Genomic DNA, 15,080 nt, shown 5'->3' on the forward strand with positions numbered 1-15,080 from the left:
TGTGTGTGTGTGTGTGTGTTTCTGTATACACAGAGAAACAGCCATTTGAACCAGCAGGTAATACACTGCTGTGTACTTCTAGGTCGCTGGTCAGTGGTCAGAGACAAAGTTTGTGTCATTTATTGTTTTTGACATACTATCGGCTACTGACATACGTTCATATATTAAATATGTATTATTTCATTTTTACTTTTCTCTTCCCTTTATTGTGACACACAATACTATTTACTATACTATCTTCTTCACTTGTCTCTCATAGTATTCTATGATTCTTGTCATTACAAACTATAACATTTTTGTTAATACATTTATGAAAAATACCATCACTATAACGTTAAATTGAATTTGATCAAATGTTATCACAAACTGAATAATTACTTTTTCATTTTTTCTATTGACATAGAAATATGACATTTGAATGACATTTGTATGACATTACACTACAACCTTTTGATTATATTTTTGGCCTAATGTAAAATACAACACTAGTACTATTCAATGTGTAACTCCTCAAATTTCTTTAGCTACTGCTAGAGTCCAAACTAAGACCAAGAAAGGGCTCACAGAGTTGTTTCCATGCACAATTCATCTGGAAAAAATCATAGATAACTAAAGGTCAGCTGCAACTCTCACTACTTTAAAATCAATGCTGATGTCTTTTGTTTTTTCCTTTCTTTTACTAAAAGGTTTCTGCACAGCTTTATTCTATTTCATACATGTTGTAAGAGGCTGAGAGGTTATGGAGGTGGGAGAGACCTACATTCCTGCCAGAGGGCTCCACCCACTCCCTCTGGGGGGCATCCGGGTGGAGTGATGGAGGCGACACACCTGGAGCTGATCTCCTGGTCGGGGGAAGACGAGCTCGGGTCAGACGGGGAAGCTAGACTGTTACCACGTGCAGCAGGAGGTCTGGTCTGGAACTGAATTATAAATCTGTGATGTACGCCGTGCGGGACGAGAAGATGTCAGTTCAACATCAAGAAGATCGTCATCTTTGTAGTGCCAGGTGTGCCGTGGTGATACAGCAGACTGTCACGGACTGCAGTGTGGTGGTGAAAGTTATTGTTACAGGAATTGGGAGGAAAACGTTGGAGAAGAGCCAGAAGCTCCCCTGAGACAAACTGAACTTATGACATTCAACATTTTATTTTATCTGACTTGCGTTTTCAATGTATATATATTTATTTTATTGGGAATGTATATTTGTGAGCTATGTCTGTACATTTATGAATTGGAAAAATGTTCAATAAAGATTTAAAAAAGAAACATTGTGTGGGAGAAGCACAGCTCCTTTTCTTAACCGCTCCAGTGGGAGATTACAGACAGGAAGGTTACACACCGGCCCGCTGGAAGGTGTGAAATATAGATTTATTTTACTTCCTATTCTGGGACTCTTTGCAACACACTTTTGATAAATTATACACTGCTACTTTAGAAATGTCTTCAACCTGCTATACGATTAGTTTTTTCCCTTACCAAGAACACTATAGATTTTTTTTATCTGTAGTTTAACTTACATACTTTTTATGACTTTTTGATATGGTTTACTATGAATACAACTATCTACATATAGTATATCTTTTTTGACATGACTTAAGAGGACATTTTATAATACATTTTGATACCCCTTGGATAAATGTCTGACATGACCGTTTTATTAACTTATTATTAGACATTCAACAGTGACACTATTCTATGGATCAGAATTCTTTGAATAAATGCGTTTTAGGCATACAGCAATATTACCATTTAATTATTTTTATACGTATAAAGCTGTAGGACAAACTGCACTTAATTGACCCTGTCAAGAATGACACTGACTTTTTTAAACAAACGTTAATGCTTTTCTTTGACATAACCTTTGAGCGTTGAACTATTTAATATTTGTTCGACAAATGACTTTATTCAACATGATAAAGCTTTTTATGACGCGACTATACCAGAACCTTTGGCGACGTACTGTTTTCCAGCCTGTTCCAGACATATTATACACATTGACACACTGTACTCAGACTTATTGTTTTTGTCAAAATACTACACCATGCCTTTTTTTTTTTATAAAACAATACAAACTTTGACAAAGTAGGACTCCTTCATGACTGAGATGAGAAACGTTTTCTTGAGAAGATTCAGGAGAAAAAGAAGACATTACAATGACTTTCTTTGCCAGAGGGACACATAACCATTGAGTCACTTTTGGGTGTTTGAAGTACAAAAGTAACAAATTTAAGGCCTAATCAGGTTTTATCTACACGTTATAAGAGCATAGCACAAATCCACGCCCACATGCACACAGACAAGGACAGACATCAAACTCATTCATGTTAGTTGGCTCAACACTCCACCACTGTCAAGTACTTTATTCACAATAAGGTCATTTTCTTTAAAAAATCATTTTTAATATACAACACAATTTTTGACAAGACAACTCCGTTTACAGCTAAATTTGAGCTCTTGAGTTCCAGCTTCTCTCATAACCAAAGCAAGCACGTAGATGATGGGGGAGGGAAGATGGAGTGAAAGGGACAGATGAACATAGGTCAAAGTTCGAAGAAAGAATGAGGAAAAGGCAGTGGGAGGAGAGAGAAAGGACTACGCTTAGTATGATTTTTGTACTAAGAACCAAAATACGCAAATAAAATGAGAAAATAACAGTAATAAAAAACAGTAAGAAAGTAAGAGTTAAAGAGAAAAAAAGCAAAGGTCTACCAGGATGCTGTATCCAAGGCAACCTCACATGCATGTCTGTCTGTCTGACGCTTCTGCTCATTCTGCCGTTTCACAAGTCCACATACACAAACACACACTCACACAAACTTGAGTGTGTGTGCCCCCATACTCCAAGCGAGTGTGCATCTCTGGGGGTTAGGGCTTGGGGGGTGAGAGGGGGGGGGGTTTAGAGAGAGATACAGGGAGGAGTGGGAGGGAGTGAGAGGGAGCAGGGAAGTCATTCCAACACATTTCTCCCTCCTTCACTGCCTCCGTGTCCCATCCTTCCCTCCTTTCCTAGAGCCGAGTAAAGAGTCTCTGTCTCCCGCACCACAGCTCCAGTCATCCTCTGTCCAACTGTGCGACTGTATGAGAGTGTGTGTGTGTGTAATATAATATATATGTATATATTATATTATACACATTTGTATATATATATATAGAGCAAAAACTGCTTTACGTTTGAATCAAGGGGACAAAAGGGGAAGTTGTGACTTACATAAGGTCTCGTTAATACTGTCATTAGTGTACTTTAGAAAACATAAATTAGTAGTACAGGGTGAACTTCTTTGGAGAGTTGAGTTGGTTCTGTAGAAGGGAATCCTTGTGTTGACCGGTGTGTGTGTGTGTGTGTGCGTGTGCGTGTGCGCACGTGACAGTACTGGCAGGCAATGGGCACAAGCTCAAGGGTCTGCCAGAAGGGGCAAGGAGGTGGATGTGGCAGGGGCAGTGTGGGAGGTGGACAGAGGGATGACGAGGAGGAAGGAGAAGAGAGGGGCTCTTTTCCATGACGGACGCACCAATCAGCCAACAATCAGCCCTGGGCTCCGCCGAGAAAGGGTGCAGTGGATGGTGCCACCTGGGAGGGGGAGGAGGGTAAAGGGGGAGGGAGGGGGTACAGAGTCTACAATCACACCAGGGTCTTCTCAGCAGGCGTCAACATACTGGCTGAATAGGATTCTCTAACTATGCACACATACACAACCTGGTGTGTGATAGACAGTGGCTATCTAAGGAGGGTCTATTCAGCTAAATGTGAACGAGTGGGATCTCTGTACCTGCTATCTAGAAATGTAAGTGTAGGTGCGGGAGGGAGACCGTCCCTCCGACTGGCCATTAGTCGAGACGTTCAGGAAGTCCCAGATCAGGATGGTGTCGTCGTGAGAACTGCTGATGATCTGAAACTCATCAAACTGGAGACGAAACACGCGGCCAGAGTGCTCCTGAAAACACAAGAGGACATTATGTCAAACGTGCACTCAAAAAACATGCAGCGTTCATCGCTTTGTGATGAGTTATAATTAAACAAGATCACTAAAAATAAACTTCAGGTAACTCCCTGAACGGTTTTAACAAAAACTGAACCCAAAAGAGACTTTATTAAAGAAAAGAATGAGTTTTAGCAAACTGATCTATTCTTTAATGATGATCATAAAAGAAAATACATTAGTTTAAGAAAAAAAAAGTGACATTTTACTGATATTTAAAACCAATAGTAAATTTAGATGGAAGTTTTTCATATTTGAATCTCATACGGTTAAGATTTGATAAAATCCAGGGAATTATTATTTATTTTTTTATGATTGAAATTTTACTAATGACTTTTGCGATTTCTTATTAATCACCATGTCATGAAAATCTACTGATTACACAGACCAATTGCAGCAGGGCTTGAGGACCTGAATTTGAAGACAAATGAGCACGATCCCCGTCAGTCCGCCATGTTGACACAGGCGTAATCATAAGCAACTCACCACTAGAGTGCGCAGGCATAACGTGCTGGCTGGGGCTCTCGGGTCCAGGGCTGCCTGCAGGTCCCACACCTTGATCTTGCTGCAAGGAGAAATATGTGTCAACGCAACAAAATGTTGTCTATGCGCGTGTGTGTGTGTATGTGTATGTGTGTGTGTGTGTGTAACTGACCCGTCGTAGGCACCGCTGACAATCCTTTTATTGTCAAAGCGAATGCAACGCACCAGCTCCTCGTGACCTTCCAGCACTCGCAAACACGCCCCGCACTCTATATCCCATAACCTGGAGAAACAGAAGAACATTTGAATACAGGCTTATTCTGTCTGAAGAGATATCAACAATGTACATTTTTCAAGTCAAACACGTACCGGATTGTGTTGTCCGATGAGCCGCTGACCACCAGACGATCTCTGTACTGTAGACAGGCGATGCCTCTCTTATGACCATTTAGTGTGCGCACAAACTCACAGGTGCTGGTGCTCCATACCTACAAAAGGGCAACATAAAAGGCTTTGTCAAACATTGGCCTGGATTCATTCAGATGAGTACAGCTTACCAAACAACCGCTTAGAAACCTCTTGGAAAGTTAAGTTTGACATGATCTTAATTTTAAGTTTTATCTTTGAATAAAAGAAAGAATCCAGTCGACTACCAGAAGCAACGGTAAGTCTCAAAATCCTCCTCCGCGGCTCTCGTCACCTTTATGGTACGGTCCCCTGAGGCGGACACAATGTATTTGTCATCAAAGTCGACCACATTGACAGCAGCCCGGTGTCCCACAAGGACCCGGCGTAGGCTGATGTCAGTAGGGGAGGCCATGTCCCACACAGCAATCGAGCGGTCCTTGGAGCAGGTGACCATCAATCCGTTGGCGAAGCGTAGGTGAAGAACTGCCTCGTTGTGGTGGATCAGTGTGTTCAGTACCTCACCCGTTGTCACCTCCCACACCCTGCAGAGGACCAGGGACGAAATGAGGCAGAGGATCAGAAGGGAGAATTGACATGGTGCCGGTATGATGGGGGCCAATGTGACAGAATGTAAAAAGCAGGAAGGAAAAATGGGGACATGGAATGAGAGGGAATAAATTACCACGGGAAGAGAAGAGTGGAAAATAATTATAGGAGGAAGGAGTGAGTGGGAATTAAAAATTAGATGAGGACAGATGGAAGAGTTGTCAATACAAAAGAAAAGATAGTTGTAGAATGGAGAGTGGAAAATAAACGTAATGGGAAAGAAAAACAGACAGAATTATTTTGATTAGTTTTTACGATGGAGAGTAACGAGAGTTGACGCATGCTGTCTGAACTGCATGTGTCTCGAACACACTGGAAAAGAGGACAACTAAATCTACAAGTAAAGTGCTCGTCAAGCTGTTGCTAAGGAAGTGAAGTCACATTTTCCTTGGACACCACCCAACAACTAAGTCTGAAGTAACCAGAGACTTGATGTTGAGCTTCTGTGTGTAGTAACCAAGTGAAACCAAGTTGAAACTACAACAACCAAAGCAATATGCTTACAAACACATTTATTATGTTCCTCAACTGATGTCAAAAGGAAGTTCTTCACCCTGTATTTTCTAAATGTATGGCTTTAAAACAACTGCACTGATTTTTGGAACTAACTTCTAAACAGTGCTTTGAAAGGTTTATGGAAGCTCCAAAAGAGCACCAGACATCGCGTGAAGAGGCATTTACCAGAGACACAAAAAGCAAGCGGTGGAGTGACGTTATAAACGCAGTAACACCACGTACCTGACAGTAGAGTCAGAGGAGCCGGTGACGATGACCCTCTCGTCATACTGAAGACACAACACTGATCCCGTGTGACCGGTCAGTATCTTGAGACACTCCAGAGACTGCTTATCCCAGATCTATCGGGACAAAAAAAGGACAGAAGCAAAAAGAGGAGACTGAATAAGAGTAAAAAGTCAGAGCAGTGTTTCTGCCTCATTCCACCAGTGCTGGTTGTGTACACTCTGAGCCTTTCAGCTCGCGCCTTGGAGTGAGCCAGCCTGCAGAACAATAAGGCGACACATTTACTCTTCCCCGTTCCTCTTCATCATCCTCCTCCTCATCCTCCCCCGGGGTCAGACAGATAAGTTGAACACTCAACTGGTCGGGAGCCGAGCCCTTTTATCTTGTAAATAACGTGTGTTCTGACTCGGTGTCTGCCGTACTGAGCCAGTAGTACAGGCTCAATTCATGAACACACAAACCCAGGTTGGAGGAAGACAACCACACCCAGTGCCTATTTCTCCGTCCACACTTGGGAACCGATAAACTGCTGTAGCTTACACGCACAAATGGGATCGATGTCGATTAGTACATGTCAGTGTTAGTCTTTCCTGATCTTTATATCTCAGCTGGACACAATCATCACAAAGCCCATTAGAGGGGAGTGTGTGGCCAGGCGTACACTGAGTCTCAGAAAGATTGTTCTCCGTGCTCAAACATTACAGCTGCCAGATTGAGCATGAAGCAAGTTTGGTGCTCATTGTGAGAAAAAAAAATAGAAATCAGCCTTCATCATTGAATGTATTGTACGTATTATGTACACATGACCCCTATTGCACTGTCCATCCCGGGCGAGGGATTCTTCCTCTGCCGTTCTCCCTAAAACGTCTTCTTTTATCCTTTTTTTGTTGTTGTTTTAAATGTGCCGATGTGAGGGGGTCAGGGCGCAGGATGTATGAATTGTAAAGCCCTCTGAGGTTGTACAAAATAAAAATAAAAAGTTGGAAGTTATCGTTTTTCTTTTTCATTGTGCATGAGGGACTTGAGTTTAAAAAAAAATACATTAAACTTGAAAACTGGCCTGTTTTGATAAACCTCGCAATGAAGGGGCAATACAAAAAATAAGGGGGAAAAAACGGTCTGGTGATTCTACATAATAAAAGTTAAGAAATATTCTTTTGAACGTCAATAGCTAAAATTGGCCTTATTATCCTTTACAATAGTTTTACACATGATACTTGATACAAGTTAAAATACGCACTAATCAGCATTAGTGTACATGATGAAAATGGTGCCTTAGTAAATCTGGGCCTGCTACTAGAAACAGGACCTACCGGCTGTAATCCTAGACAATAGGGTTTTGCTTCCATGAGCTCTGTGAACACCACATGTTTATAGACGGTCCACAATGATGAGAGGGCCAATTTCACAGTAGACGGACAGAAATGATATAGTGGTTGTGGAAGAAAGGTCAAGAGGAGCCAATGTGTTGAGCGGATAACAATAAAGTGTGTGGTGTCACAACCCCTTAATGTTCAACACACACCTTGATGGAATTGTCCCTAAGGCCACTGATGATCTTGTCATCGTCGTACTGGAGACAGTAAACCCCTTTACTGTTTTCTGAGCGACACTGAATCCGCTGCAAGTTGTGTCTGCCACACCGCCAATTCGCCTCAATAGTCTGAAGAAAAGGGGAAGAAACCGTTAAAGACACACAGAAGGAAACCATCAGAGAGAGAAGCACTGTAGTTGAGCAACAAGATGTGTGTGATATGAACGTGAAGCTTTTAATTAGATGTCATCAACATTTCCTTTGACTTTTCTAACCATTTCCCAATAACAGAAAACAACATTTATACTCCACCCAAATGTTGAGTGTTTCCCAAAGGTTTTATTTTCTGTATAGCGCCAGATCACAAATGACATTTGAGGTTACTTCTTTTCCATTATTAAATAGATAACATACGGCTATTTAATTTGTCCTATTACAAAGAAAATAAAAGCATTTTAGATAGCCCTATTCATAGCCTTACTCCAACAGAGTTTTAGTGATTCATGGAAAAGGATTTAAAATGAACTCATCGTTTGTGCCGTTCAATGGGGTTTTGCGCAGGTTTATTAATAGGATTCAGTACAAACTGATAGGGAGTTTGTTAAAACAGTCTTTATATTAGGCATGGTAAAAAACAATCATCCATTATCCTTTTAGTAATGTTCCTTTAAGCGCAGGCCTAGATACTAGACTATTCCTCCAACCCCAACCCAGCAAAGAACATTTTTAACAAAAAAACTCTGGTGCCAAGATGAAAAGCTCTGTCTCTTACCTCTATGTCTTGGATGATCTTGGGATAAAGGGAGTGATAGTAGGAGTTGGGTGGGACTTCTGACGTGCGGTTCTTGAACAAATATTTCTCCCTATAAAAAAAGAGACAAGGATGAAAACTGCTTTTTTACACCGGGATTGTTTTTAAATCTACAAAAGACACTAAAAAGAACAAACTTCTCTTCCTCCCCTTTATACTAATATCAAATCAAATAGCTCAGGATTGCTAAACCTGTGTGTGCATGTGTAAATGGGTCTAAGTCCATTCTCACCACTGGTGTCTCTCGGACAGGCCTTTCCAAAGCGGGTCAGTGCGGACCATGCGTTCGATGAGCTTCTTCCACAACATACCCTCAGAGATGACCCTCTGCCACTCCTTACACACCAGCTCTGCAGAGCACAGCGAGCGTGCATCCAGGAAAGAGAGGATGTTCTCCGCTATGTGATCCAAGCCTTGGGCTTGAGGGAGGAAAAAGAAGATGCTGAGCGAGTGTTTTGATCTAGTTGGTTTGTTTGAAACTTGTGGCTCATTTATTTTCAAATCGTAATCCGTGTTTATTGGTATTTAATGCCAAAATGTGCTTAAAATACAAACAAAACCAACAATATGTTTACGTCATTAAAAGGCCGAATTTTCTCTACCACAATTTCCTCATGCAGCGTTTTTCATTTTTCAAAGAAAGCTGCAAAACCTTAAAATGATGAGCCTTGCGTGTGCACCTGACTGTACAGTGAACGGGGAAGATGAGCTTCTTCTAAACAGTGCTTGTATATTCACTCCTGTACCTGGCAGCGCAGTGATAAAGTCCCTCTGCAGCATGGGTTTGAGGTAGGAGTTGATGTGGCCGTGCTGGTAGTGGCACATACGGGAGATCAGGCGCTCGACAAACTCCACCTGGTCGGCCTCCGACCACTGGTCAAACAGGGTGATGCAGTGTTCCTTCTCTTTCTCGTAGTTCCCCTCTGATGGGCGCTTGCGGGACCCGATGACAGGACCATTAATAAGCTGTACATTTTTCAAAACAACATTTGAATATAGTTAATACAGTAGAATAAGCACTATCCCCCAAGTCATTTGAACTTTGTGTAGTTCTATTGGGTCATTGCCGAAGGTTAAAGCTCAGTAAAAGACATATGCAGTTTTGTGGGTGATTGCGTGGAGGGTAAAAAAAAAAAAAGGAAGCATAGTTTCCTCTTGATAAGAGATAAAAAGTCAATAATTTAAACATGATATGCGATCCTTGAACAAATTAAATGGTGTAAATTAAAATAAGCCATTTGCGCACGCAGCCACGTGTACACACAAACCCGCGTACACACACCTTGATAACCGTGTTCTTCTTTGGCGACAGATCGTCCACGAGGTTCTCTGACATGTTCTGTAGAAAAAGGACAAAACAAAGACAAAGTGTGGGTTAGCTTTATTGTCTTTGCATCCTTGTTTAAAGGCACTGTAAGAGCCAGGGAAGCGGTGTGGACAGCGCTGGACACAAGAGTGCCACGGTGCCAAGGAAGGGTGTGCACGCACAAACAACCGTGCACACACACACACACACACACACACGTATGAAGTGAAAAAAACTAAGCACGGCAACAGAAAGGAGTCTATTCGCTTGCTTGTCTGTGATGTGGACTAAGAAGTCTGGACAGGAAATTGAACTCCAGCATCTTGGGCTTGTCACTGCCAGCCAGTAAGGCATGACTGTAATGAAAACAAAATCCAACTGTGTTCTCATGGCATACACAAACAATCATAAAAACGGGGAGGCAAGCAGATGTCCCCCCATTCATCAAGCAGCACAAGGGCCCCAGATAGAGACAGGGATGAGGCAAAACCAAAGGTCACTTACTGACAGCAATATTGAGTTGCTCAACATTTAACCTGGCTCTTAACACTTAATGAATAATAACGTGTGAATAAATACCATAAACCCTTCTCTGGGAGTCAAGGACAGTCAGGTAGCAAAATGAACCAACAAGGAGATCTGCTATGATCTTAGGGGACTTCTTGTGTAATGTATTTTGTTGTAACTGACGTTAGATTTTAGAGATCTTGAACAAAACATATTCCCGAAGTAAATAGACAGAAACGCCATAAATGCTCCACGAATAAAACCTGTGCGCATCTAAAATATGAAACACAAACAGTGAAGAATATATATAGTTGCTAGTTTATTTGGCAGCCCAGTTTAAAAAAAAAAGATATCTTCTCTCTTCGCAGATATATTTATATATATTATTTATGGAAATGAGGAGCACAGGTCATTTTACCTGGTATAGGATCTAGGCTCTCCCAGGCTCATCTTTCTAGAGACCCAAGGGTTGCCATTTGCAGGCAAACCCGGAGCCTATCTTAAAGAAATTATGACTATTGAGCTGACTATTCTTTCTAAAAAGGAAAAACCCAAGCTTATTCCACCTTTTAGTCAGTATTGTTGTCCATTTAACCTTGTGATGCTGCTACTTGTGAATGGAAAAACCAACACAGCATCAGGGGTTGGCCCTACTATAGCCACACAAATGGTCAAGTACCAGGACCACGGCAGACAGGACACGTAGCCAAGAATGGGGCTTGCTGGTGTTTATGATCATGCAGAGCAGAAGAGAATAAAGGAAAAATAAAAACAGACAGACCCGGTTTGGCCAGGCAGACAGGCAAGCAAGCTTTTAGCCGCTCAGAGCTTGAAGAAAGACCCCCCCCCCACCTCGCCCCCTTACATCTCCAGGTAGAAGGTGAGCAAATGCTACTCGTCATTGAGGGGTTATTCTCTGGTAACCACTGCGTCCATACTCCACGCACATTAGATTACTTTGGAAATAGACAACTTTTTGAATAGATTGCAGTTTTGTAGTTTTCTGATTACACGGCACAGTCACATTTAGACTTTTTAAGCATTCTGGGTCCTAATTTAGATGCAAGAACTGTGATTTGACATAATCATACAGGAATAAATTATAGTTTATGAAGCTAAACAAAATGTCTCAAGCAAAGAGAGTTAAGGACACACCAGAGAAGAACCGGAGAGCAGTGTGCTTCAAACAGAGAGAAAAGGACAACGGAAGGTGAGGAGATAGGAGGGTGAGGGTGCACCAAGGTGGCATGAGGAGTCATGTGGAGTGGGCAAAGAAAAGTGAAGGGGAAGTAGATGGCAAGGGAGGAAGGGAGAAGAGGAAGAGGAGCAGCAGAATTAAGAGGAGAGAGGCAGAACCTGGTTGTGAGCCCGGGTGGAGGGGATGCTCTGCAGGCACCTGAGTGCACACAAACTCTCAGCCACCGAGGAGCAGCCCAGCCAGAGAGAGCGAGGCACAGAGCACTGTGTGAAAGAGAGAGGAAGGAGGAAGGGAGGAGGAGAACGTAGTGCACAGGGTGAGGGAGGAAGAGAAGAGCAAGAGACCAGAGATGGGAAGAAAAAGAGAAGGGGAGGGAGGATGATAAGGGAAGTTGGGAGGAGCAAACCAAAGATGAGTGAATGGATCAATGAATCGGTATATGAATGGAAGTGGTGAGGAACAGAACGGGTGGGGGTGTCGGGGAAGTGTTGGGAATATCAAATATAATGAAAGAAAATCCAAAATAAGGTTTGTGAGGAGAGAAGAGGGGAGGAGGTGGGGGATAGTAAGGGGAAAAACCAGTATTAGAGCTACACACACATTGGCACAGTGAGCGCAGGAACACACACGCCATCACACACAAGATACAGACTGGTAAACATACACACAGGAGCATCATTAGACATGAACTGGGTGGGCTGGTAGAGGAGAGGAAGGGGCAATGGGAGTAATTGTCAATATTGTGATTCTTGTTTTGACAGAACCACCACCCACTGCTCTGCCATGTCCACTCATGAGAGGATAGTGAAGGACACAGACAAAAAAGTAATTGCCAGACACAAACAAAAGAAAATTAAAAAATGTTTACATAAGATTACAACCCTTAAACTCTACACACATGTAATATGTGTAATCATTCTTCAGGGAGAAGAACAGGAGATGATGTATAAACTAAACTGTATTTTTGTTGGCCATGTACAGTATGTGGTCTTTTCTAATTTACTACATAAAACACTAAATCTATTTTCTTATTCTTTGACAAAGTAAGCACTGTGTTACATTTGTTTTTTTTGTTTTTACCATTTCAGCATCCATTTAAACCTAGACAACAAATTGAAGATTCGAAAACTGACATATCTCCTCCATTAATTGGTTTTATCAAAAAGGTATTTTGACTCACTTTACCGGCGCTTCATTTCTCTCAACAATAGTTATTCGGGGTCTATAAACGTCTGTATTGAATGTGGACAAGACCCTTTGACAAAAATTGGCAAAACAATTGCTGATGAATACTGAAGACATCAGATCCATTTCCTTATAACACACTAAACAATCTGGAGTAAAGTGCCAAACGAATGGGAGACTGTCATCGTGTAAGTTCATAGACAATACACATTTGCGCCTCATCTTAGTACTTGAGTATTCCCTCAGACCTCTTTGACCCCGGTAATAGTAATGTTGCCTATCACCAAGCTACGTTAGCCTAGCGTGCTATGTTATCTAGGTAGCCTACCATCTCACAGGAAAACCATGTAATATACCAGCCGAACCTGACCAGTCTACTGAGGAATGTGATACTGTGTTTACGGTTTGTGTTTCAGGTTACCAAAACAGCGTTTGCCGCACTGCCAAACTGACTGTTTTTGTCTGGTAATGGAAGCCAAGTATACCTAGCATTTTTTTAGCATGCTAGCCGTTAAGCTAATTGCTACCTCGCTAATCGTGGTAACGCTATGTGAATGAAAAAGCAATACACTTCCTTCTACGCACTTTGGAAATATAAACAGATAACTTGCGCATTATTGCGATCATAGCAACACCCCGTAGTGCCATTAGACGTGTTTAACTGTTACACACGTCTATTCAAATGTCGTCTACTTAACATAAAACAACATACTACAAAATGTACGTGGTTCATCGCCTTGTAGCCTGTGTTAGCTGGACGGCTAAATCGCGAGCAGGGCCCAGTTAAAGTGGCGCAGCGTCACCGCAGTGAAACGCTACCCCGAGAATCCTCGGCTGTCTCCGGCCGACGACCGAACATTACTGTTTATATTCCACCCCCCCCGCGGTTTACCAGGTTCATCCAAAAAAAGCACGCATCATGTCAGACCCGGGGGTAAAGGTCTTGGTTATTATTCCGGCCGAAATGCAGAGTATTCTTAAGGAAATGTATCGGTAATTTCAGGCCCTCCCTCTGTTTTCTGGTCCCCCACCACCCCCTCCTCCCTCCTTTCTCCTCCACCACCACCACCTCTCCCGACAAGCCGCTTCAGCCCATTCCGGCCGTCGAATCGAGCCTCGGCGCCTCTCCCGATTTCAGAGTGATACCGAACACCTCGTATGTCCGGGATGCCGAAACGAACACAATCCTACCATCAATTCCAGCGGTTTGTCCTCCATCTCCGGCTCCATGTTGACGATCCCCCCCGAAACTCGCTCTGAAAATGGAAACCCAGCCCTGCGTCGGCGGCCCGCAAATGCAGAGACGTCATTCACTTCGCTCAACCACACGGCTTTGGTGGGGCAGTGTCAAAGGGGTGGGTGGGGGGAAAATGGGTCACGCCCATGCATTGAAAAATGCGCTGATTGGACATATCTTGTCAAAGGGGGAGTGATTTGATAGCTTCGCTTTTTATTGATTGGCTCGCGATGCTACCAAGGCTTCCCCGGTGACTCCCCCAAACAAAAGGGCAAATGGATGAAGATGCTGTTGCCATCCTGAAGTGGAATACACTATGGCAAAAATCAATCATCCGTATAGTTTTGCCATAACATGCTGCAAGATGTTAGCGATCTTAGCATTGCGGCATTACTGGAAATTTAATTTAATTTGTCTCCTTAAAACCTTGAGAAGTGTTCAAGTCTGTTCCTTGCAGCTTGGTGATAGCAATAAAATATTTAGTCCCTAAACATGACAGGTCTAAATATGACCCAATAGTTACACCAAAAGCAACCTCCAAAATGTGGCTCATACAGCCAACAGGATAACTTAAGTTAAAACATGGAACTGTGTGAACATCTTTGATTTCAGACAATAACGCTAATCCTGAAGCCAAGAAATGCAGGCTCAACTTTATCGGGAACACCTTCGGCCACTTCAGTTTAAAAAAAATTGTGTTTAAATAATTCAAATGAAGTGGTATGGAATCGTCACAGGGCATATTTCAATGCTTGGCAGGATGTGTTTCCTTCCTTTACAATCGGTGCCTAAGCAAAGACTTCAACACAAGCTCCTTAATACAGTTTTACTCCCTTAGATTATCTTGTGAATTGATGAGTTTTTGCTCGTTGCAAGCGGCCATTCTGTAACAACTCTTCAGGGAGTTCTCAAGTCGCCACTTTCAAGGGTCATGAATAATAATTCACCCCATCTTGTCACAATATACGCAAGCAAATGCCAAACCTCATTCTTCTATAAGAGCCACATATCTCATAAAATAACACTAGCAACAATGCATTGACACATGCAGTTCTTCAATGAACTCGATTGTTGGGGTGTGAGATTC

At 42.3% G+C, this 15,080-nt stretch overlaps 1 protein-coding gene across 2 annotated transcripts; it reads right to left on the minus strand.

Annotated features, from left to right (window-relative positions):
* Positions 1–1,734: 1,734 nt before the first annotated feature.
* fbxw11a (F-box and WD repeat domain containing 11a) lies at positions 1,735–14,100 on the minus strand. 2 transcript variants are annotated; one of them, XM_037460153.2, is made up of 14 exons: positions 13,948–14,099; positions 11,730–11,834; positions 9,843–9,899; positions 9,307–9,526; positions 8,793–8,979; positions 8,522–8,612; positions 7,741–7,878; positions 6,213–6,331; positions 5,161–5,410; positions 4,830–4,948; positions 4,633–4,743; positions 4,464–4,542; positions 3,768–3,932; positions 1,735–3,568 (listed from the first exon to the last, which is right to left on the minus strand). In XM_037460153.2, the coding sequence occupies exons 1-13, from the start codon at positions 13,984–13,986 to the stop codon at positions 3,771–3,773; spliced, it is 1,677 nt and encodes a 558-aa protein (XP_037316050.1). In that variant the 5' UTR covers positions 13,987–14,099; the 3' UTR covers positions 1,735–3,568; positions 3,768–3,770. The 2 variants fall into 2 exon arrangements, with proteins under 2 accessions (XP_037316050.1, XP_037316051.1); XM_037460154.2 differs by lacking the exon at positions 11,730–11,834 and having other exon boundaries at positions 13,948–14,100.
* Between the last annotated feature and the right edge of the window lie 980 nt (positions 14,101–15,080).

This window comes from Pungitius pungitius, chromosome 2, assembly GCF_949316345.1.
Source record: "Pungitius pungitius chromosome 2, fPunPun2.1, whole genome shotgun sequence".
Taxonomy (NCBI): Eukaryota; Metazoa; Chordata; class Actinopteri; order Perciformes; family Gasterosteidae; genus Pungitius; species Pungitius pungitius.